This window comes from Prionailurus viverrinus, chromosome B3 (genome assembly GCF_022837055.1).
Source record: "Prionailurus viverrinus isolate Anna chromosome B3, UM_Priviv_1.0, whole genome shotgun sequence".
Classification (NCBI taxonomy): domain Eukaryota; kingdom Metazoa; phylum Chordata; class Mammalia; order Carnivora; family Felidae; genus Prionailurus; species Prionailurus viverrinus.
Genome location: NC_062566.1, coordinates 101,150,259 through 101,176,319, shown reverse-complemented (window position 1 = coordinate 101,176,319; position 26,061 = coordinate 101,150,259). Strand labels below are relative to the sequence as shown.

Genomic DNA, 26,061 nt, shown 5'->3' with positions numbered 1-26,061 from the left:
AGGAGGTGACTGGTAATTTAAAAAATAGATGACCTACCTACCTGAATGCAGACCAAGCTTTACTTGAATGACATACATTTAATTATTAAAGCTCACTAAAAACCATTTAAGTACTTGCATGTATTGCTGTGTGGTGTTATGACAGAGTTCCTACCTTTTAGGGGAAGGAATGTCTAGAGGAACATTCCAGCATTAAAATTTGGTTGAGAACTGAGAGTTAGAGTAGACAATTTTATCTACGGTGCACTTCCTGTTGGTTGAATAGCCTGTGACACAGCTACTAAAACAAATTCCTGTCAGATAATTCTTTATAAAAGCATGCCGTAATGGTTTGAAAACAAAAAGAATCTTAAAAATTACAATAGGCTTGCCTCGTGAAAGAAGCCGTACATTCTGTGTGATTTCATTTATTTACAGGAGAAAACTAAGAGGACTAGTCACAGGACGGTGGTTATCCTCGAGGGGTGGAGGCTGTAACAAAGGCAACATGAGGGGGCTGTTGGGGGGTGGGGTGCTGGCGATGTTCTGTTTCCCCGAGCTGGGTATGGATTACACAAGTGAGCTTCGTTTTGGGAAATTCTTTCAGCTGTACACTCATGCTATGTGTATTTCTCTGTGTATATACTATACTTCTGTTGAAATTGAAAAAACAAAACAAAACAAAACAAAACAAAACAAAACAAAACCCAGTAGATTAGTTTCAGCAATTGAAAGGTGATTGCTTCACAGTTTTGAACTGTTTTCCAACAATTGGAACAGCCAAATAACTAATTTTACCAGCCGTTAACACCAAGTGAATAGTTGCTAACTCACAGGCCATACTGCTAATGACCAAGACAAATTCCTTTCTGTTTCTTTTCTTAAAACCTTGAAATACCAGGGAGCTGAAATTATTCAGAAGCGGAAGGTGAATTTTGTTATTGTTGTTGCTGTAGTTGGGACTCCACAGGACTTACTACTTACGGGATACTTGATGCTCTGTGACAATTAGCTACTCAATGTATTTGAAATCATAAACTAATATCATTTTACCTAATCTTGAAAACATTTCTAAAACATTAATACCTTCTGTAAAAGTCATTTAATTCTTTTTTGGTGCAAAAGAGTTTTGCTGTTACACTTTATGAAGCAATGTGACATCAGAGCTACATTTAAACACAACTCTTGGGGCGCCTGGGTGGCTCAGTCGGTTAAGCGTCCGACTTTGGCTCAGGTCATGATCTCGTGGTCCGTGAGTTCAAGCCCCGCATCGGACTCTGTGCTGACAGCTCAGAGCCTGGAGCCTGTTTCAGATTCTGTGTCTCCCTCTCTCTCTGCCCCTCCCCCGTTCATGCTCTGTCTCTCTCTGTCTCAAAAATAAATAACATTTATAAAAAAATTAAAAAATAAAGAAATAAAAAAAACAACTCTTATTCAACAATAACTCATACAACTTTAATGACACACGGCCACAAATTGTTACAAAAGGTCACTGTTATCCCATTCTTGTAAGTGACATCTGATGGCTAACAAAACTGGAGGCAAAGTAACTCTCTAACAGTTACTAAGCACTTTGAACCCAAGTGCTTCTACAGTTTGCATACAGAACATCTATTTCCCGAGATGGAGATCCTTCCTAAATATGAAAACTTCTCCAGGGGCACCTGGGTGGCTCAGTCGGTTGAGCGGCCAACTTCGGCTCAGGTCATGATCTCGCGGTCTGTGAGTTCGAGCCCTGCGTCAGGCTCTGTGCTGACAGCTCAGAGCCTGGAGCCTGTTTTGGATTCTGCGTCTCCCTCTCTCTGACCCTCCCCCATTCATGCTCTGTCTCTGTCTCAAAAATAAATAAACGTTAAAAAAAAAATTAAAAAAAAAAAACTTCTCCATATTACAGCCTGTGACGATCACTAAAATGACACCGTATTATCTGTGTAGATTTTATAGTAGATTTTTGCCATATCTAGCCATTCCTAACTAAATTTGGAAACAAAAATTAAATGTGACACGGTGACCAGTTTACTTCCCCAAGGCCAGGCCGGGTACCTTTTGAAAAAGAGTGAAAGAATGAAAAATGAGCTTTCAAATCCAGGAAGCCACTAGAAAATAAAAACACCACCATTCCAGATCCTAAAATTAGAGCTTTAAGGACTTTCTGTTGACTAGTAAGTTTTTGGGGGGAGGAGGTGGGGGGGAGGGTGGACTCCTGCTCACTGTACACACGACACCGATGGGAATAAGGGCCAGTCCAAGTTCTACGTTACCATCACTCTGGGTAATAGCTCCAAGCTGCGAGGCACAGCTGTATAGGCCCTGCCAGCAAGGCCATCGCAGCCGTGCTTTGATAGCGTGGGGCCCTGAAGTGTCAGGATATAGAGAAGGCAGCAGTTGTTGGCTGTGAAAACAGTCTGATACAAACCAGATGGGAACTTACTAGATGGGCAACACAAAGGAAAACAATTGGCTCATTCAACAAAGTCAGGCCCCTGCCCCAGAGAATTCACAGAAGACAATAACAGTCACCCAGAGTTGATGCAAACAAGAAACAGCCATGTGGTTACAGTTTAAAGAATTGTTTTTCCTCAGACTAAACAAAGTTTTGATTTCTAATTCTTGTATTCATTAATTGTAGTTTGGTGAACGAGCCTTTCCGTCAAAGACAAATATTTCATTTATATAATATATACTTTTGTGACACCAAGAGAAATACATGGGGGCATAGAAACTAATTTTGTGCTGTTTCCTACAAAGTGTTATGAACATAGGCTAAGCTCTCTCAAGAAACTGGAAAACCTAGAGAGTGACTGCTCGTGCTGATGCAGCGATTAGAAAATACCCAACGTAGTATTTCCATGACTTCCTAAGTCTGATTTGTTTTGATGTAGGCAGAATGACACAAAAGGCAATAATCACAAGGTTCTCAGAAGTACATTTCTACCTAAATAATTTTTTCTGACTTCATTACATGGGAAGTATTATGGCAATTATATTCACAGGGAAAAAGAGCCAGCATTCTCCCTAACCTGACTGTGTGAATCTCCTCACACTAAAAAGTGCCAGTTGACAAGTACAACCGAGAATAACAATTAGATTTTAGGGCACCTTTTTGGCGATGACATTTCACTTAAAGACTTCTATGTGTTGCACAACAGAGTAATTTGTTCTGGTATTTGAAAACATAGTATATAGCATTCTAGCTTAAAATAATTCACAGCTGCATCCTCCTCCCCCCCCCCCCCCCACTGGAAATCCCAGCACAACTTGGGCCTCTGCATTTACCACTAATTACAAAATACACCCAAGAAAGCCTTCTACCTGTAATCATCATTCTTTGGTGATGGATAGGAGCCTATCGAGGAAGCTGAAAATAACAGTATTTTCATGCACATGTTTGAACATATCTTATAATGAAGTAATCCTGTTTTGTTTTGTACATTTATAACAAAAAATAATGAGGTTTCACAGAATTGTGAAAATTAATGTTGCACCTGAGACACAGCTCACATTTCCAATTTACATGGACTGTATTTCCAGACTTTTCACTAACTCTTCCTGCCCTAAAAACTGAGGTCGAACACTTAGAGATAACTTTCCTGTTGCATGAGATCTTTCATCCCTGGCAAGGTAATTCTGAAGTAGACCAGAGAAACAGAAGTGGGGTAACAACTTGGTGTGTGGAGGCTGATGCCGTCCTAAGCATTTCCAGCCATATGCATTTCCCCTTGCTCTCTGCTGCAGGCACATTCACGCCTTTTTTTTTTTTTTTTTTTTTTAAGGTCTAAATTAGTGTGTGGCAATCGTGCTGGATAACTGACCATTTTGACTAAATTTACTCATCAAATCCAAGAAATCGGTCTCTGCTTATATTACAAGCTGAATTCCCCTGCAAAAAGCAGGAAAGGAAAAACTAAAAAGGGTTATTTATTGAAGTGTTACATAGAGGAAATTAAGCATAAATGTGTCAGTTCTGCTAAAACTTTGTTAAAATTTTTCTCAGCACATGGAATCAACTCTCTCACATAATGATTAACAGAGGCAGTTTGTCTTGGGCTTATCAGTAAATGCATTTGTTAGACCCTGGGTTAACTTATGAAAAAAAAATAAGCTGTTACCATTTCTATTATTAGGCGTACTGATAATTATTTTCACACTTCTTCAGAATCTGCCCATTTCTACCTAATGGGATGCTTATATATATAAAGATATCAGCATAATGAATTGGCATAAATTTTCTAAGAAAAAAACAAGTAATTACATTTAATAAGTTTTACTTCATAAATAGATCTTGATATGATTTCAGAGAGTAAGACAAGGGCCAAATCATGCAGGGTCTTTTAGGTCAAAGTGAGCAGTCTGCACTTTATTCTGATGCAAAAAGAAGTCTTTGGAGGTTTCTGAGCTGGGAGTCGTGTGATCTGACTCATATTTTTAAAAGATCACTCTTGCTTTGAGTGGATAATAGACAAGAGGGGAGCAAAAATGTATACAGGAGAGAACAGTTGAGAAATTTCTCAAGATAATACTAAGGTTGAAAAATGTTATGCTTAAAAAATCAACTGCACACCTGCAGAAGGCAGAAAACTTAGCTTGATATCAAGTCACTGAAAAAAACTCTTGGTCGGTTTTATTGGAACACTGGAAACCACAGTATCGAGCAACAGTATTTAATAACGTCTGTAAACATTGAGATAATCTAAGAGAAGAGAGGTTAACCTCTCCAAACCTCTGCTTTCCCAACTGTATAATAAAAGTAACAACAATAATAAGAAAAACATCTGTACATATTCACAAGTTTGCTGTGAGAATGAGAGCTACGCTACATGAGACTTCTTTGTCATCTGTAAAGCACCTGACAAATGTTGGTTTCATTGTTGTGTGTTTGGGGAAGAAACAGATCTACCATACTTGGTGATGACTGGGTTCTGTCCCAGCAAAACTTTACACAAGATATACTGATGGGAGTATGGTCAAATTAGTAAGGAGCTTGGGAACAATATTATATAAGGAAGAGTAAAAGGAACATAACACACAGACTTTGGATTATGATTGCTGCCATCAAAAACTTGAAACACTGTCCCACTGAAAGACCAAACACCCAATAGGACAAAACTAGAACCAAGAGTGAGAAGTTATGGAGAGGTGAATGTTAACACAAAAAGAATAATTAGTGCTTTCCAGCTGTAAAATGTATAGCAAACTAGCATGTTCCCTATACTGTGGGGTGATCATCTGTTCGGTCTAATTTCCCTTTTGCTGGCTCCCTCTCATTTCTCTCTTTAAATCTTGACAGTGTCGGGATCTTAAACCTGGGATGCTTCTCTTCCCTTTCTGTACTCAGTCCTTAGGTCATCTCCTCCATACCCACAGCTTTAAATAGTGTCCACACAATCAACTCTCAGATTTACAACCCCAGTCCCAACCTCTTCCCGAGCTCAAATAACAAACTGCCAACCCGATTCTTCACTTGGAGATTTATTAGGCTTCTCAAACTTCACATGCCCTATGCAGAATGACTGGTTTTCACCTCAGTCTTCCCAGTAAATGACACCATCATTCACCCGGTAACTTTTGGAAACTTAGGAGTAATTAATCCTTGCCTGTGCTATCTACTACACTACACATCTGATCCACTTTAATAAATAATTTTTGAAATGAACTCATTCTTCAGTAATTCTATCAGGTATACCATCAATATATAGAGCCGGAACGTGACCACTGTGACACCCCCACCGGGGCCCATGCCACTACCATCTCTCGTCTTGATTACCGCAAGTCTTCCGGTTGGTCTCCCTGTTCCCAGTACTGTCTTCCTATAGTGTGTTTTCCAGCTAGCTGCCAGGGTGATCTATTTAAAAATGTAAATTAGAATTTGCCATTCTCCTGCTCAAACCTTCCACAGGAATCTCATCATACTCAGAATAAAATCCAAATTCCTTCCCAGAGACTTACAGGGCTCCATGTGATCTGCCTACATTTCGTTTCTCATTTCCTATCACTGCCCCCTTTGCACCCTCCCCTCCAGCCACGCTGGCCTTCTTGCTGGGTAAGAAACAGATCTACCATACTTAGTGATGACTGGGTTCTGTCCCAGCATAACTTTACGCAAGATATACTGACACATCAAGCTCATTCCTACCTCCAAACCTTCATTCTTCCTAATCCTTCTAGATGGAATACTCCTCCCCAGGGGTTTGCAAGATTTCTTCCTTCGGTTCATTCTCTGCAAATGCAACTCTTTCAAAAGAAACTTCTCCAACCAAATGTTTTAAAGCAGCAAACCACTCACCTTGTTCTCTTCATTATTCATGACCCTGCTTTATGACTTTTTAATTGACACTAGAAGTGCAAATCGCTATCGACGTTATTTTTTAAATAAATAAAGCAATACCTTTAAAAAATGTTTTGTTTTTATTTGGAAATAATATAAAACTTGGAGCAAAACTGCAAGAATAGTATAAAGAAAGAAAGCTCATATATCACTTACCCAGATTCACAACTGTTAACCTCTTCCCCTGTGTTTTAGGTTCGTGTGGTATTTATCCATGACTACATTCAGGTTATGCACTCTTGGGTAGAATACTACACGGAAATGTTGTGTCCTGCTCAGATATCCTACCTGGATAGCACACAGCGTTTATCTGCCCCCTATGGTAATATTAATTTTGACTGCCCAATCAATGCACTAGCTTTTGTTTTCCCTTTCAACTAATGAACCAATCTATGAGGAGATACTTAAAGACCACGCAAATATCCTTCTCCTCATTAAAACTTCCTTCTACATTTAGCATTCACTGAGGATTCTTGCCTGATCTAATCTTTACTAGGGTGGTTGCAAAACGTTGGCTTTCCAATATTAGTGCTCACTCCACATTTGTCTGTTGACACTTGGCATTCTTCTGTAAACCCTTTATTTTTTTTCACAGCATTTATTGTCATCTGAAATTTTTGTAAATTTATTTACTATTTATAGGGATTTCAACTTTTATGTTTACTACAGTATCCCAAGGTGATGAACAGTACCTGGCACATAACAACTACTCAAGAGTAAATAAATGAATGAATGAATGAATGAATGGAGAGAAAGAGAATTGTTAAAAAAAAAAAAAAGGCCCCTGCACTAGATGGGACAATAGAGTCAACTAATACATTTGATCCAATACACATTTACTGAGAACCTACCATATAAGGTGCTGTGCTATAGAATGTAGGTGGAGCAGGGATGAATGAAATAAGGTGACTGTGTCTAGGAAATTTCCTTCCTAGAGAAGGAGACAGGCTGTAAGAAAATACTCCTGACACTAATGAGGGCTAGAAGTGAAATATATGCCAAACAGTATGGGCCCTTCAAGGACACAGAATGGATCAAGAATGTCTATAGGGGATGGGGACGTTGTGTCAGAGGGCAGGGGAGGGGATAGTTCTAAGTAAAGACACAGAAAAAGGCATGGGGGTGGGGGCGGGGGTGGGGTGGGAGCTCAGAAAATACAGGGAATAGGGGGATGAGGGGCTCAGAAGGAATAGAGTGATGAGGTGTGTATGGCTACACATTACCTGAAGGATCATGAACCCCATCCCTCATTCTGCAGATGAAAAATAAATGATCCTGCTTATTCTACACTCATTCCCTGTCCCCCTATTTGCTTCTCCCTTTTCTCACCTGAGTGCCATCCCTAACCTCTTCTTTCCCCTCCTCCCCCTTCCCTCTCCACTATCTCCTTACCCCCCTTTTCCCTTCTTCTATTCCCTCCCTTTCTTTTCTTTTCTTCTCTCAGGATGACATCTTTCCCCCTCTCCCTCTGTCAAGAGTAGAATGAGGTGGGATCGAGGTTGCAGGTGGAAGTTACCTTTATAGAGGGAAAAAAGCATAGCTCTTTCTTCAACCCCAAAGTAAAAAATATGAAAAGAAGAATTTGGGGACAGAATAGCTATAAATCTTCACATTCGAAAGAACAGACCTCAGAAAAGCAAAAGCATGCATTAAAAGAGAATTGAGGGATAAACCTGGGATTAAGGATTTGAGGTGAAGGGCTGGAATAGGTGCTATCTGGGAGTGAAGGTCAATATGAAATTAGTAAAAGAATTCCCGGGGAATGGCAAAAGTCCCACTCAAGCCCCACGGTTTGCTAACAGGCTATAATTACACAAATAGCATCATCATCCTGCAGGATTTGGTGAGCAGAGAACAAAATCAGAGACTCTTGAAAGTAGGAGGAATGCAGAGTGGGGATTAGCAGAGATCAAAGAGACATCAAGTCTTGCATGGTGATAAGACAGAACTGAAATGGGTCATCCATATAGGTCAGGCAAGGTAGGAGGCCCCAGGAATAGCCAGTCAAGAGAAGTAAGACCAAGTAATTGGAGGTCCCACTACAGGTGGGAGAAAGAACACATGACCAAAGTGGTTCTGTTTAACTGAGGCACTAGCTACTTCACAGTATCTGCTCCGGTGTCCCATTATGCAAATTAGTCATGTTAGGGGAGGAAGGAAAAAAGAGGCATTAAGCTGTATAACGAATAAGACAATTATCCCTACACACTCCAAGGAGCACAGCTGCTCATTATTCCAAATATATAGGCTCATCTTTGTTTACAGTTAGATGGGGAAAGGCTAGGGCCAAAGGCAAAAATCTGGGGGCATTTTACATAAATAAAATCTTATTCTATAGAACATCAATAATAATAGTGGTAAAAAGCAAAATTATGGATAAGAAACTTTATTACCTTTTCTACATAATAAAATAAATTATGTAAGTATAGGGGTGCCTGGGTGGCTCAGTCAGTTAAGCATCCGACTTTGGCTCAGGATCATGATCTCACGGTTTGTGAGTTTGAGCCCTGCATCAGGCTCTGTGCTGACAGCTCGGAGCCTGGAGTTTGTTTCAGAGTCTGTGTCTCCCTCTCTCTCTCTGTCCCTCCCCCGCTCATGTTCTGTCTCTCTCAAAAACAAATAAAATTTTTTTAAAAAGTAAAATTTTTAAAAATTATGTAAGTACAATAAAAAGGAAAAAAAATGTTCACAAGAACAAAAAGGAAGGTTACTAGGGGTGACAATGAAATTATGTTGCCTTTTGCCATTACAGGTGTATGGGGGGGGGGGTATTTCCTAAGAAATTTAATCATTTTCAATACCTTCATGTGTACCTGATACTGCCCCTAATCTTTTTTAATATATTTTTTTAGTTTATTTATTTATTTTGAGAGAGAGAGCACAAGCAGGGGAGGGGCAGAGAAAGAGGCCAAGAGAGAATCCTAAGCAGGCTCCACACAGTCAGCGCAGAGCCCCACATGGGGCTCAAACCCATGAACGGCGAGATCATGACCTGAGCTGAACTCAAGAGTTGGTTGCCCAACTGACTGAGCCACCACCCTGGCACCCTTGCCTCTAATCTTAATCTTTACTTTTAATCAGGATGCCACAGCTCATATATAATTGTTGAGCTCTTGAGTTATCAGTTTCTCTCTTGGATTTAAAGATGAGAGAATTGCTGACAGAATGAATTTACTAAAATACTCATTTGCCAATAGATAGGATTACAGATTGGAAATCCCCTTGGTTTAATAAGCTTCAGTATATTTAGTTGCCCAGCATGCAAGTCAATGGAAAGTTCTGTAAAATAACCCAAGATTTTATATATATCTTCAATATATTCACTGGAGAGTGAAAAATTGTGTTGAAAATCAGTTTATCTCCCTAACACTGTAACATGTCCCATCTATAACATTTTCTTGCAAACATCCTTAAAGCCCAGGACCAATTAGAGGTTCAGTTCCTAGCTGTTAAATAAGAGCTGATTACAACATGAGTATTCCAAAAGGAGAAGTATCCTAGAGACAATCCTGCTAATCACAGCTAATATTTTCATAGCTCTTAATACGTGTCAGGTCCTATTCTAAGTGCACTGCATGTCTCTACTATATCAACACACACACACAGACATTAAGTATCTTACCCAAGGTCACCAGCTAAGGATTAGCGGAGCTAGGATTTGAACCCAAGGCAGTCTGACTCCAGAGTACAAGCTTTATGTTGTAGTGCTTCTAATTCTATAGTAGAAGAGAAGTCACAAGACTATCTGGAGTCATTAAGCAGTATTTCACAAAGGGTGGTCTTCCTCCTCCTGTATCAAAATCACCAGGGATCCCAGTTAACATTCTGATTCTCAGGCCACACCTCAGGCAAACAATCAAATTCTCACGGAGAGGTGGGGATCTAGATTGAATTCAGAGTGCCAGAGATTCCTATGTCTGTGAAGGTTTGACAACCACTGTATTAGAGACTAACAAAGAAACAATCTAGTCGTAGTTCATCCTGTAAGTATAGTAAGTCTATATTACTTCTCTATTCTAATTCATTGTGAATTGAAATAACCAAGCTTCTTTTTTTATTTAGGGTAGAAGTGGGTTAGTAGAATAATCTGTTAGTTGAAATAATCTATCTAATTTTGTTTTATTTATATAAAACTAAATTTGCCTAGGGGCGCCTGGGTGGCGCAGTCGGTTAAGCATCCGACTTCGGCCAGGTCACGATCTTGCGGTCCGTGAGTTCGAGCCCCGCGTCGGGCTCTGGGCTGATGGCTCAGAGCCTGGAGCCTGTTTCTGATTCTGTGTCTCCCTCTCTCTCTGCCCCTCCCCCGTTCATGCTCTGTCTCTCTCTGTCCCAAAAATAAATAAACGTTGAAAAAAAAAAAATTTAAAAAAACTAAATTTGCCAAAAAATTAAAAGATTATTATATTGATTAGAAGAATAGCATTTGTAACACATTAACTTAGAACTGCAATTAGTTTTCTTTGGGGAATGGCAGTGTAGTATAATAGAAATATTCAGAAATATTTCAGTAATATTCAGAAATATTACTGATCTAAGAAGATCAGATGCTACCACTAATCGGAGTTATGATCTTTGGTTCTATTGAACTGGATGGTCCCTCTGCCTTCAAGACTTATGAATCTAGGGGCGCCTGGGTGGCTCAGTCAGTTGAGCATCCAGCTTTGGCTCCAGTCATGATCTCACAGTCCGTGAGTTTGAGCCGGGCATCAAGCTCTCTTGCTGTTGGCACACAGCCTGCCTCAGATCCTCTGTTTCCCTCTCTCTCTGACCCTCCCCCCGTTTGCACACTCTCTCTTCTCAAAAATAAGTAAGTAAACTTAAAAAAAAAAAAAAAAGACAAATCTACCTCACTGATAACCTACATTTACCTGTACAATTATTACTTTGGAAAATTAAATTATTCTTTAGTGGCTGATGAATAAAAAGGGCACTAAGTTAATCTATTACTTTAAATTATATTTTACATCAATTTGATTTCAATAAAAATCATAAAACCTTTAAAGTCAGGTTTCAGGAAGTCTGGCTAAGGACAATGAAAGGGTTGCAGAGGTTTCTGGAATGTTGGCGAGTCTTCAAAAACAATGCTGGTGTATGCTTTTGGTGAGAGGTGTTTAACGTCAAAGACTTGAGAAAAATCTAAGCTCTCCATGTACAGTGTACAATTAATTCTACAACAGGAAAATTAAGTAATTTCCAAACTTAAAACTCTTACATAGAAAAGGAAATTACTTTTAGTGCCAACAAGTGAAAATGTTATGGAAATCCTTGAGCAGTTTTCAGTGTCTTATTTAACAGATCTTCCAGGTCAATCCTTTTATATATTTTGCTCATTCTGATGGAATATCCTTAGTTACGCACATTTATCTCCATGATTACATATATGTGTGTGCGAATAAAGAATTATATATAACATATATTCTTTTACAAAGGTGTAAATCCTTTCTTGTAGGAATAAACAGCTGAAATAATCATCTGTGTTAAAAATCCATTAATGTGCCAGAAGAGTGTCTTTTCTCCCATGGATTATGCCCCCCATCCTCCAAACATCCTCACATAAAATGGAAGAAATGTATACACATAAAGACAGTCAGCAGTGGACCTAACACGTGTTTTTTTCATCAGTGTAAGAAAAAAGTGACAATTTGACAGTACGATTACATAAAGGTGTTTCTCTTTTCATATTTAATAGCATTCTAACAAATTATTGGAAATGCAGTGATTCCAAAAATTATTCCTCTTAACCACCCTTTTCTTCTCTTTATCCCTTGAGAGTAGTTGCTTTGTCTTATTCCTCCCTCTAGGTCCGCACTGCCTTCTACAGTCCTAAACATGAAAAGCATGCTGGGAAAGGTTGACCAAAGAATGAATATACACTGGAATATTATTCAGCCATAAAGAGGAATGAAGTAATGATATGTGCTACACTATGAACGAACCCTGAAAACATGTTAAGTGAAAGAAGCCAGACACCAAAGTCACATATTGTATGATTCCGTTTATATAAAATGTACAGAGTGGGTAAATCCATAGAGACAGAAAGCATGTTAGTAGTGTCCAGGAACTGGGGGAGAGGAGAAAAGAAAAGGAATACTAACAGGTATGGGGTTTCTTTTTAGAACAAAGGAAAGGTTCCGGGATTAGATAATGGCCATGGTTCCATAACTTTAAAAAAAATACTAAAAACCACTAAATTGTACATTTTGGGGCACCTCGGTGGCTCAGTTGGTTGAGAGGCCAACTTCGGCTCAGGTCATGATCTCACAGTTTGTGAGTTCGAGCCCCGCATCAGGCTCTGTGCTGACAGCTCAGAGCCTGGAGCCTGCTTCTGTGTCTCCCTCTCTCCCCCACTAACGCTCTGTCTCTTGCTCTCTCTCGAAAATAAATAAAAACATCAAAAAGATTTTTTTACTTGTATACTTTAAAAAGGATAATTTTAAAATAAGAATTATATCTCAATTTTTAAAAACAGAATGAATGAATGATGCCATACTATTCTCTTTTCCTCTAGAGTTCAAGAAGACTGCCCACTGACTAATATGTAACCTGATTTAACTCTTCCTACCCTTGGGCAAATTCTTGGCTGCCCCCACCCTGCTCAACTAATTTGTCCTTGAAGAATAAGAAAACATTAATACTACAAAAGAAATCATACAATGTTTTAGAAAAGCAGGTAAAAATCTAAAAGCAGCCTTTAGATTATTCCACTATAGCTCACTATCTACATTAAAGGTGTCAGTAATTAGAAAACAATTGGGATGATATATTTTCTTTTCTCTCTTTTCTTCTTTCTTCTTTTTACTAAATAACAGAATTAAATGTTTGTGGTCAGTAGCAAATGATATTTAAGTTTGATTCAATAAATACTTACTGATTACTGTGCATTAAACACATTGGGAAACATCATCTCTTAAATAACAAACAAGATAACCTATCTTAAACAAACCACAGAACTATCAGTTTCTCTGACCTTCTGAATAATCAGTCTAGGCAATGTAGAGATGATAAAGGCAGTTCCTTCCAGAAAGCTGTTAAGTCACATAATAAATATGTATTAAATGCTTACTCCACAAAATGGTATGAAACAAGGAAAAGAATATCAGCTTTGCACTCAGGTAGGTAAGGGCTAGAATTCTATATCTTCAGTTTCTAAAACTGTGCTATGGGAAAGTTAGTTATCCTTCACAAACTTTATCCTTTTTTTTATAAAAGGGGAATGGAACTACCTGCATGTCATGGTATTTTGAGGAACAAATGAGATAAAAGAGAGTACCTAGCAGGCTGATAGCAGAAATTATCAGTAAAACTATGATCATGTTCAGGGCACAAAAAAGCTGGGGTTGGAGTTAAAGATAAATAAGTCATTTGCAATCGGAGGTTCAGTAAGGACTCAGAAAAATGGAGCTAGATGTTGAAAAAGACAGACATGCAAAGTGGGGAAAGAAGAAAATTACACATAAAAGGAAGATAACATGCAAAAACATCAAGGCTTAGAAGTGTAGTGGGGCGGGGCGCCTGGGTGGCTCCATAGTCAGCTAAGCGTCTGACTTCAGCTCAGGTCATGGTCTCACAGTTTATGGGTTGGAGCCCTGTGTCAGTATCGGTGCGGACTCTCAGAGCTTGAAGCCTGCTTCGGATTCTGTGTCTCCCTCTCCCTCTGCCCTTCCCCTGCTCATTCTCTGTCTCTCAAAAATAAGTTAACTTTAACAAAAAGTTAAAAAAAAAAAAAAGTGTAGTGTGTGAGAGAACTCAGTATTTATTGAACTGGACTGGGTTAATGATACATTATATTGGATATTGGATGTGTCAGTAAAGTTTTGAGCTGACACTTCTTTCTTTTCTGAAATCTAAACATGTATTTTCAGATTAGCACATACTATCTTCTCTTCTGTTACTAGTTAGTTGCTATTAATTACAAAGCTTAAACGTCCCAGGCTTCTAGCTTGAATAAAATGTATTCTCAAATAAATACCTAGAAATCCAATGTATATTATATTGAAGATACAATGTATTATAAAAGTATAGCCAACTATCTCCTCCTGAAGTGTTAAATACAGAAAAAAAGATATGAATAATTGTGTGTAAAATACTCAGTGTCACATTTAAACACCTTTTAACAACAAAACCTTTTATACATTCCCATATAACAAACTTTTAACAAAAGTTAACTAAGAAAATTCATAACAGAAAAGGGTCAGCAATATTTAAGTTAGCTTTACTGAAGCATAATTCATACCCAGTAAGATTTACTTTTTTTTTTTTTTTTTTTTTTGAGAAAGAGAGGAAAAGAAAGGTCACTAGAGAACAAGGGGTAGGGGGTGGAGAGAGAGAGAGAGAGAAAGAGAATATCCCACAAAGGACAGATAGAGAAGTGGGGCTCACCGGGGGCTCGTGTTTTACCTCAAAAGGGGCTCATGCTCACCCGATGAGGGCATGAGCTCACCCGATGTGGGACTCAAACTCACGAACTGTGAAATCAATGACTGAGCCACCCAGGTGCCCAAGATTCACTCTTGACAAACACATGGTTATATAACCACCACCACAATCCAGATCTAGAACATCTATATCACCTCCAAAGTTCCTCCTGCCATTTGTAGCCAAACCCTGCTCTCACTCCTAGAAGCCACTGATCTGTTCTTCTAATATAGATACTTTTGTTTTTTCCCAAATGTCATATAGCTGTAATTGTCACATAAATACGGTATGAAGGCTTTTGAATTTGGCTTCTTTCATTTTATAGAAAGCAATGAGACTCATCCATGCTTTTATGTATATCAGCATTTCATTCCTTTTTGTTGCTGAGTTCCATTGTATGGATGTACCATAGATTGCTTATCCATTCACTTGTTGGAGGACATCTAGGTTCACTTCTTGGTAATCATAAATGAAACTGCTAAAAATTGAGTACAGGTTTTATGTGAATATAAATTTTCAGTTCTCTTGATTAAATACCTAGTATATGGACTGCTGGGTTGTATAGTAAATTTCTATTTAATTTTAGAAGAAACTGCCAAACTGTTTTTCCAAGGTTGCTGTAGCATTTTGCACTCCACCAGCAATGTACAAGAAGAATAAGAATTGCTCGGCCTTCTCATCAATGTGTGATGTTACCAGTTTCTTTGATTTCAGCCGACCTAATGGGTAGTTAGTGGTATCTACTTTTTAATTTGCACCTCCCATTAGTAACTAATGATGTTTAACATCTTTCTGTGTGTTCATTTGTCATCCATATAACTTTTTTTAGTGAAGTGTCTATTCAAATCTCTAAACTCATTCTTACTACTGAGTTTTATGTGTTTTTTTTAAATTTTTTTTTTAACGTTTATTTATTTATTTTTGGGACAGAGAGAGACAGAGCATGAACGGGGGAGGGGCAGAGAGAGAGGGAGACACAGAATCGGAAACAGGCTCCAGGCTCTGAGCCATCAGCCCAGAGCCTGACGCGGGGCTCGAACTCACAGACTGCAAGATCGTGACCTGGCTGAAGTCGGACGCTTAACCGACTGCGCCACCCAGGCGCCCCTGAGTTTTATGTTTTTAAAACATATTTTGGATTCAAGTTCTTTATCAAAAAGTGGATTTGCAAATATTTTCTCCTAATCTGTAGTTTATCCTATTTCATTCTCTTAACAGTGTCTTTTGAAAAAGTTTTTATTTTCATTAAATCCAATCAATCAATATATGCTTCTAGGAACTATGACTTTTCTATAACATCTTAAAAATCTTTGCCCAACCACAGGTCACAAAGATTTTCTCCTATTTTTCTTTTAGAAGTTTTAGTGCTTTCGGCTTTACATTTAGATTTAGGATCCATTTTGAGCTAATGTTTGTATATGTTTGTGAGATATGGGTCATGGTTCATTTTTTTGCACATAGGTGACCACCTGACCCAACACAATTTGTTGAGATTATCCTTTCTTCATTCAATTCTTTGCTATTTGTGAAAAATCAATTGATTATAAATGTATGGACTATTTTTGGATTCTATTCCACTGATCTATCTACCTGTTAATCTTTATGCCAATACTACACTATCATGATTACTGTAGCTTTAGAAAATGTTTTAAAGCCATAGTGTAAATCCTCCAACCTCTTCTTTTTAAAAGTTATTTTGGCTATTCCAGGCCTTCTGCATTTCCTTATGAGCTTATCAGTATCTACCAAAACCTTATTAGAATTTTGACTGAGATTGCACTGAATCTATGGATCAATTTGGGGAGAACTGACTTCTTAATTTTGAGTCTTATCCATTTATATAGGTCTTTGATTTCTCTCATCAGATGTTTTTGTAGTTTTCAGCACACAAATCATGAAAATATTTCATTAGATTTATACCTAAATATTTCACATTTACGTTGCTATGATAAATTATAGTTTTTAATTACAATTTCCAATTTTTCATTGCTAGTTCAAAGAAATATCACTGATTTTTGTACATTGATATTGTAGCCCCTGTGAACTTGATAAACATGTTGGTTCCAGTAGGATTTTTGTAGGCCTTGTGGCACTTTATATAATCATGCATGACCAAATAGAAGTAAGTTTATTTCTTCCTTTCTAATCTGTATGCCTTTTTTCATTTTTCTTGCATCACTGCATTGGCTAGAACAGCCAGTATGATTTTGAAAAGGAGTAATGAGAGCAGACCTCATTGCTTGTTTCCAGTTTTATTAGGAAAGCATTTAGTCTTTCACCATCATTTGTGATGTTGACTATAGGTTTCTTGTAATGTCTTTCCTTTATAATGTTGAGAAAGATCCCTCTGATTCTTGGTTGAATACTGTAATCATAAAAAGATGTTGAATACTGTCAAAAGCTTTTCTAGATCTATTGAGAAAAATCACATTTTTTTTTTTTTTAGTCTATTCATATAGTGAATTACATTGCTTTTTGAATGGTGAACCAACCTTTCTTTCCTGGGATAAACCCACCTGGTCCACTTACTGTCTTTCTATATATTGTTGGATTCAATTTGCTAATATTTTATAGAGAAATTTTTTGTCTATGTTCATGAGAGATATTGGTCTATAAATTTCTTTTCCAGAAATGTCTTTGTCTGGTTTTGGTATCAGGGTATTGGTAAAAAGAGTTCTTTTCTATTTTCTGGGAGAGTTTGAGTAGAACTGGCATTATTTCTCTCTTAAATATCTGGTAGAATTCTCCAGTGAAACCGTCTGAGCCTCAGGTTCTCTTTATTGGAGGATTTTAAGCTAAAAATTCACTTTTTCTTTAACAAATATAAGATTACTTAGTTTATTATCAGTTTCTTCTCAAGTTGGATAAAATTTTTCCATTTTACCAATGTTGCCAAATTTATGAGCATAAAGATACTAATATTACTTTATAATCTCTTTAATTTCCATAGGATCTGTACTGATTTCCTCTCTCTAACTTCTAATACTAATGATTCATGTGTTTTCTCCTTTTTCCCTCATCATTCTGGCTAAGGTTTATTGATTTACCAGTCATTTCAAAGAACCAGCTTTTGGTTTCACTGGGTTTCTATTATGTTTAGGTTTTCAATTTCATTCTGTTCTTTTCCTTCCTTCTGTTTATTAGAAGTTTAATTGCCCTTCTTTTTCAGGTTTCCTCCATTAGAGGTTTAGAGCACTGATTTTAGACCTTTCTCTTCTATTATCATGTAAGCATTTATGCCATAAAATTCCCTCTAATCACTGCTTCAGCAGCATCCCATGAATGGTACGTGGTGTTTCCATTTTTATTCAGTTAAAAATATTTCTTTTTTTTTCTTTTAATTTTTTGAGAGACAGACACAGAGAACAAGCGGTGGGGGGTGGGAGGGAGAGTGAGGGGAGACACAGAATCTGAAGCAGGCTCCAGGCTCTGAGTTGTCAGCACAGAGCCTGATGTGGGGCTCAAAGCCACGAACTGTAAGATCATGACCTGAGCCGTAGCTGGATGCTCTACTGACTGAGCCACCCAGGTGCCCCAAGTTCAAAATAGTTCTAATTCCCTTTGTAATTTCCTTTTTGACCCAAGGTTTATTAAAATGTGTGCAATTTAATTTCCAAATATTTAGTAATGTTCCAGGAATCTTTGTTATTCATTTTCATTTTCATTCCACTGAGGTCAGAGAATATATTTTGTATGATTTAACTGTTTTAAATTTACTGAGGTTTGTTTCATGATACAGAATATTGTCAATCTTGGTTAATGTTTCAAGTTTACTTAGGAAGTAAAATCAGCTTTTTAAAAAAAATTTAAGTTTATCTATTTATTTTGATAGAGAGAGAAAATATCAGTGAAGGAAGGGTAGAAAGAGAGAGAATCCTAAGCAGGCTCCGCACTGTCAGCATGGAGCCTGATGCAGGGCTTGAACCCATGAACTGTGAGATTCTGACCGGAGCTGAAGTTGAGCACTTAACTGAGCCACCCGGGTGCCCCCAAATCAGCTGTTTATCAACTAGGTCCAATTGGTCAATATTGTTGCTTAGATCTTCTACATTCTTATTTATTTTATTTTTATTTTTTTATCAATTTTTTTTTAATTTAAATTTTGGTTAGTTAACATACAGTGAAATATTGATTTCAGGAGTAGAATTCAGTGATTTATCGTTTACATACAACACCCAGTGCTCATCACAACAGGTGCCCTCTTTAATGCCCATCACCCATCTAGCCCATCCCCCCCCCCCCCATCAACCCTCAGTCTGTTCTCTATTGTTAAGAGTCTTTTGTGGTGTGTTTCCCTCTCTTCTTCCCCGCACCCTTCCCATATGTTCATCTGTTTTGTTTCTTAAATTCTATATATGAGTAAAATCATATGGTATTTGTTTTTCTTTGATTGATTTATCTCGCTTAAATGCTACATTCTAGCTCCATCCACGTTGTTGCAATTGGCAAGATTTCATTCTTTTTGATAGCTGAATAATATATATATACACCACATCTTCTGTATCCATTCATCAGTTGATGGACATTTGGGCTCTCTCCATATTTTGGCTATTGTTGATAATCCTGCTATAAACATTGGGATGCATGTATTCCTGCGCATCTGTATTTTTTGTATCTTCACAAAATAAAATGTTTTTGCACAGTGAAGGAAACCGTCAACAAAAACAAAAAGGTGACCTACTAAATGGGAGAAGATATTTGCAAATGATATATCCAATAAGGGGTAATATCCAAAATAAAGAAAGAACTTATATACCTCAACAATAAAAACCAATCTGATTTAAAAATAGGCAGTGGATTTAAATAAACATTTTTCTAAAAAAGACAAGTGGCCAACAGAAACACGTAAAGATGCTCAACATCCCTAATCATCAGGGAAATGCAGATCAAAGCCACAATGAGATATTACCTCACACCTGTCAGAATGACTAAAATAAAAAAGGACAAGAAATAACAAGTGTTGGCAAGGATGTAGAGAAAAAGGTACACTGTTGGTGGGAATGTATATTGGTACAGCCACTGTGGAAAATATGAGGTCCTCAAAAAATTAAAAATAGAAACATCATGTGATCCAACAATTCCACTATTGGGTACTTATCCAAATAAAACAAAAATACAAATTCAAAAAGATATTTGCACCTCTATGTTTATTGCAGCTTATTTATAACAGCCAAGACACGGAAGCAATGTAAGTCCCCATTGACAAATGGATAAGAAAGATCTCTCTCTCTCTCTCTCTCTCTCTCTCTCTCTCTCTCACACACACACACACATACACACACAGGAATATTACATAGCAATAAAAAAAGGGTAAGATTGTGCTATCTGAAACAACAAGGATGGACCCAGAGGGTATTATGCTAAGTGAAGGAAGTCAGACTGAGAAAGACAAATATGTATGATTTCACTCTTATGTGTAATCTAAAAAAATAAAACAAGTGAATAAGCAGAATCAGACCTACAAATATAGAGAATAAACTGATGGTTGCTAGAAGGAAGGGTCGGGGGGGAGATGGGCAAAACAGTTAATAGGGGGGAGTGGGAGAATCAGGCTTCCAGTTATGGAATGAATAAGTCATGGGAATAAAAAGCACAGCATAAGGAATATAGTCAATGATGTTGTAATAGTGTCTGTCATGTGATGACAGATGGTAGCTACCCTTGTGGTGAGCACAGCATAATGTATAAACTTGTCAAATCACTATATTGTACCCAGAAAACTAGTGTAACGTTGTGTGTCAACTATACTCAAATTTAAAAAAAAGATACTAAAAAAAATAAAATAAAAAAAATAAAAATAAAAAAAAGATACTGATAGAATGTAAAAAATAAAAAAATAAAGTGAACTATTTTAATACATTACTTAATAGAATTTAACTGTTCTTGGATTTATAACAAACAAGCAGATTTAAAACTAGTCTCTTATTTATATGGAAGAAAGTCAACTTGCCCAGAAAAAGAAGCAGTAAAAGTTAACTTGCATAGTAAAAAGGAAAAAAAATTAAATGACTCACTGAAATCACTTAAATTGTTATGTTCACTATAAACCCATTAATCAGGACTTAGAATCAGAAAATGGTATCCTGTGGTCAAAAATACAACCAATGAATTCAATACCAAATGAAAAAATTTCACTCTTAGATTCCAAAGATAACCATCTGTCAGATCAATTCAATTTCTTTTTATATTAAAAGCTGAAAGTTATAATCAAGGGGGGGGGCGGAAACAAGGATTTTACAGACTTGTCGGAAGCATAGTGCTGGAACTCATGTCCTACCAAATCTTCAGTCAATTTGTAATGATCACTGAAACAGCTGCTACTGCTAGTGAAGCTACTTGATTCTTTATATACACATATTAAACTAGTACACATTTCAAAGTGAAATATAGGATACTTCTTCCCAAAACAGTCATAATTTGGGGTTCAAGTATTCTTAGAAGCATTTAGCTGCCAGAAAAGATGTGGTTTTGATTCCCTTGTGATAAGGTGAATTTCCTTCATTATCTTCAAGGCCTGTATGAGAGATAGGATTGAATTCCTTCAAGGTCACCCAAAGTCCTGAGAGCCCTAGAGGATTATTTTGGCATTGTGACTCTCCTATTCTCTGAAACATTTGGCAATGTCTTAGAGTTTCATCAGAGAAAAAATAAAACCCACAAAATTTATGGGAAAAAAAAAGTCATAACTGACTATATTTGCCAAGGAAATCACATTCATTAAAAAAGTATTCAATATGGAGATCTGTATCAGTTATAGAGTGAAACACTTGGCTTCTATTTTCAAATGTTCTATTTATAGCTCACTGGGTATTTATTTGTCTCAGTCAAAGCTGATATAGGTCTGATCCTCTAACTTCTGTATTATATATAAAATTAAATGAAAAAAAAATATATATATATTAAATCTAACCATTCTAAACTCTTCTAAATAAAACTTGCTTTAACCAGCTAACACCTCCGTTTCTTTTATTCATACAATTTTTATTGACTTATTAAATGTTAATTAGACACTATTTAACAACATTGTACTTCATGACATTTTGTTGTAAGCCAACAAGAATTTATTGCCATCTTGTGGTCATTCATGTATGTGTGAAACTGAATGTCATTTTCCTGAAGAGAGACACTTACTTTAAAATCTTACCAAATTTTCCCATCACCTGAGAAAAATGATCATTTTATCACATACAATATCTCCCAAGGAGACAAAATTTACTAATAATTTTAAGACATTACAATTTTTTTAAACCTAACTTAAATATATAGTCTTTGACCGTGAATGGTAACAGTAGAAGGGCATCAAGTCAGTCCTGCCATTATCTTAGAAACATTCATTTGTTCCTATCTATATACTGTTTTGATTAATTTTTAAGTACTATAAGAAGAGTTTTATAGCCAAGTTTCCATGGGATTCTAAAATACAATATTCACATTACTGTACCATGGTCAGGTTAAAAAGGTGGTCAGGAAGGCAAAGTTCTGAGAGGTGGGAGCAAGAGAGGAACAAAAAACAAAAGTAAAAATCTAAACCTCATATAGCATAATTTTAATAAATATCTTGAGTATGTCCTTGTTTTGGGTCTTTCCTGTAAAACTAAATGTATAGTTACATTTGCAATTATACTGGCATTCAGTAAATGAGATTAAAAAAAAACACAATCATAAGAGCAAAGAAAACTTCTTCCTGGATTGTGGAAATAAAGTTTTAAAACAGAAAATATCTTAATTTCTACTGCCAAATTTCAGAGCTTAGGTTATATTAAATTTAAGTGACTAAGAAGCAAGAAGGTAAATAAAGCAGAAAGCCAACAGTCTTTCAGAAACATAAAGGAACATCAAAACGCTATGATGCTGACTATAGAATTGAAGTTCAACCACACAACTGGTCATTTACATAATGTGCATTCAGTGTGAGAATCCTTTGTTTTTTTTTAAGTTGTGTTTATTGGTCAGCATCACCCACAACACTGAATAGCCTTTACAAAGAAGCACCTTTACAGCCACAGCCCCTGCCTTTTTCACATAATTTAAAATAGACAACTCTGACACAGATACAGACCTATAAACAGATAAAAAGGCAATCAACTGCATAAGAACCAAAAGATAAGATTAAAGGAAAAACACTACCTAAGAGTTTTTAAATTCATTAGAAATGGAGTTTATTGGTACAAAGAACAAATATACAGTCAAATATGATACGAGATTCTTTATCCCAATGGACTAAGAAAAAACAGAAAACTTACAGACAAGAATGTGATGTAGACAAAAATAAAGAATTTTCATCATATACTTGTTCAATATCAGGGCAAGCATCAAACTATTATATTACAAGAAAATGAATCTTACCTTGTTGCTGTGAAAGTGAAATATCAGATTTACTTCTTACACGTATTAAACGACTTTGTGCAGGCTTGTGTTCAACTTGTTTCGCATCTTGGTCATGCTTTTGTTGGTACTAAAGAATTTAAGACGTGAAGTCATAACATTGTTTTTTAAGTTACTTTAAAAAGTTTTGAGCAATTAAACTATTTAGTTGTTTCTTATATAAAATTTGAATATTATACATGTCCTCTAATTGCTAAATGGGTGATAGAGTACATATTACTAGAGAAAAGACATTGGAAATAAAATCTTTCAAAAGATTTGGATAATATATACAGATTTCAAATATTCAAATCACTTCATAATTCAAAGCTCCTTATAAATCAAACTATTCTAGATATATACACATGATGGATTTAGACAGGATAAAAACTTAATGTGGTTGTTAAGCTCTCCCATATAACCATTTTTACATAAAACGAAAATCTGCATAATGCACTGCAATTTTCAAAGAGCTTTTCTATATAGTAACATCACTTAATTCTCACAAGCATGAGTACTGTTATCCTCCTTTGACATTCAAGAAATGTGCACTCCACCACAAGCCCCATCATCTCTCTTCCTAGTACCTATAACCTAGCCAAATTTGAAATTTACAATAGTCACAAATTCTTTCACAACCACACATCACAAACTGTGAAAGCCATTTTATTTCTTCCTTTTACTATTTTATGGTCCTAATTATGAATGAGTGCCTGAAAACAGCTATCAGATATAATTTGACAGGACTTTAAAAAGATACCTCTTGATTCTTATCAGCCACGAGGTGACCCACAAGCTGAACCCAGGCAATTGGAAGCTCCTTACTCTGGTCCTGTCCTTGGAATATGCGTCCCACCTACTATTTCCATACTGGCAGTCATTAAAGGACATAGCCTTGAGAGGGGAAGGTGTTATGACACCGTCTGGACTGAATACCTGACTGAACCCAATTAAGGCTTCTATATAAACTTTTAAGATTCTGGTGGCTGGGTGCAGAGATCTACCGGTCTCACAAGTGCCCGAGACAGGTCTGGTAAGTAAGTCCCCTTGCTTATTTAAACCTGCCATCTGCCAATCTGGAGTGGTATGTGTCTTTATTCGGTCTCTCCTTGCTCTCCATGAATAGGGGCCAGTTTTAAACTTCACCCAGGAAACTCCTGAGGTTGCAACCAGCAATACCAACCCCATGCAATGCTATGCAATATCATGAAATACATAGTGAATTGAATAAACTAATCTACAGTGAGAAATCCATTGCCATTACACAGATACAAAACTGTTTTTAATAACGTGAACATTTCTTTACATGCTGGAGAGTAATTAACCTATTTTTTCAGTACAGAAGATTACATGGGCCATTGGCCTAACTCACCATGAAATTGCTTATGTAACAGCTTTTGCAAAATTTAATATAATAAATTTTTCTTGAGTACCTGCTATATGCAAATTAATGAGCTAGATATTTCATGATGACACAAAGTGTCAATAATAGCTACCTAACCAGCATTATATATATGTATATGTGTGTGTGTGTGTATATATATATATATATATATATATATATATATGCTATTTTTAATCTCTAAATAAAGAGGAGAAAACGAAGGGTTAGAAAAAGGCTATGTATTCAAGGTCATAGCTAGGGTCCAGATAAGCTAAGAGTTGTATCCAGGCTTGAATTGACAAATAAAGGAAGCATGGATTGAAACTGACTCCAAAGACTAATCTCTTGGCAGTGCATCATGCTAAGCCAATATTATTACCATTCTCATTTTAAGTAAAGTACAAGGATTACCTGATGATTATCTTCAACTGCTCCTGATAACTGAACATCATTTTCTTGCACTGTCAAAAGTGTTGTGGGAAGAGCAAGGTTAGAATTTGGCTGCAACTCCAATTCTCCCAAACTCATTGGACCATGACTAGCACATGAATCTTCATAAACACCACCTGTTGTCAAATATATAAACAAAAAGTTAAAATAAATTGTTTAATTTGATTTCTGCTCAGGTCATGATCTCACAGTTCATGAGTGCAAGCCCCACATTGGGCTCTGTACTGACAGTGTAGAGCCTACCTGGGACTCTCGGTCTCTCTCTCTCTCTGCCCCTCCCCCCATCACACGTGCATGCACATACTCTGTCTCTCTCAAAAATAAATAAGTAAACAAAAAATAAATATAAATATGTACTAAATAATGAAAATCTCGCAAGAAAATCTAGGAGACTATAGGTATAAACTTGTGTTAGAAGAGACCATAAAAACACAGAAAGTATAAAAGATAAAAATAACTAGGGACACCTGGGTGGCTCAATCAGTTGAGTGTCCGACTCCTGATTTCAGCTCAGGTCAAGGCCTCATGGCTGTGGAATCGAGCCCCACAATCAGGGTCTGCACTGAGCGTGAAGCCTGCTCGGGATTCTCTCTCTGCCTCTCTCTATGCCCCTTCCCTGCTCATGGTTTCTCTCTCTCTCAAAATAAATAAACATCTTAACATATACATATAGAAATAACTACATAAAATTTTTTTTAGCTATATGGCAAAGAAAGACCATAAATAATGTCAGTACAAATTTAGAAAAAGATATTTGCAATACAGATGTTAAAAAACATCAAAAATATAGAAATAGCTCTTACAAAGTTATAAGAAAAATTTAGAACCTAATAGATGGGGAAAGAATTTAAGTAGGCAATTCACAGAGAACAAATCCAAATGGCCAACAAACATGAAAAGAAGCCCACAGGCAGCCAGAGACTTGTAATTTCCACAGGACTTACTGTGTAAAAACAAATGCAGGCAAGTGGGCATTCTATCTTAACTTGTAAAATAACAGTGTACACACACATAGTATGTATCCGTCATGAATGTTAAACATGTGAGTGTGTCTATGGATAAAAAGAGGAAGATTACATATGAGAATCTTAACAAGAGTTAGCTGGGGTAAGGCACAAGGGACAGGAGAAAACATGAGGATGAA

The 26,061-nt window shown here is 36.8% G+C and overlaps 1 protein-coding gene across 7 annotated transcripts in view; it reads right to left on the bottom strand.

The window, feature by feature from the left end:
- The window catches only part of KIAA0586 (KIAA0586 ortholog), a 112,793-nt gene that overhangs the window by 13,799 nt on the left and 72,933 nt on the right, over positions 1-26,061 (bottom strand). For all 7 annotated transcript variants that reach the window (XM_047863307.1, XM_047863304.1, XM_047863305.1 and 4 more), the window contains 2 exons: positions 24,879-25,033; positions 23,066-23,174 (listed from right to left, as the gene is read on the bottom strand). In XM_047863307.1, coding sequence (XP_047719263.1) covers positions 23,066-23,174; positions 24,879-25,033 — 264 coding nt within the window. The remainder of the gene's footprint in view (positions 1-23,065; positions 23,175-24,878; positions 25,034-26,061) is intronic.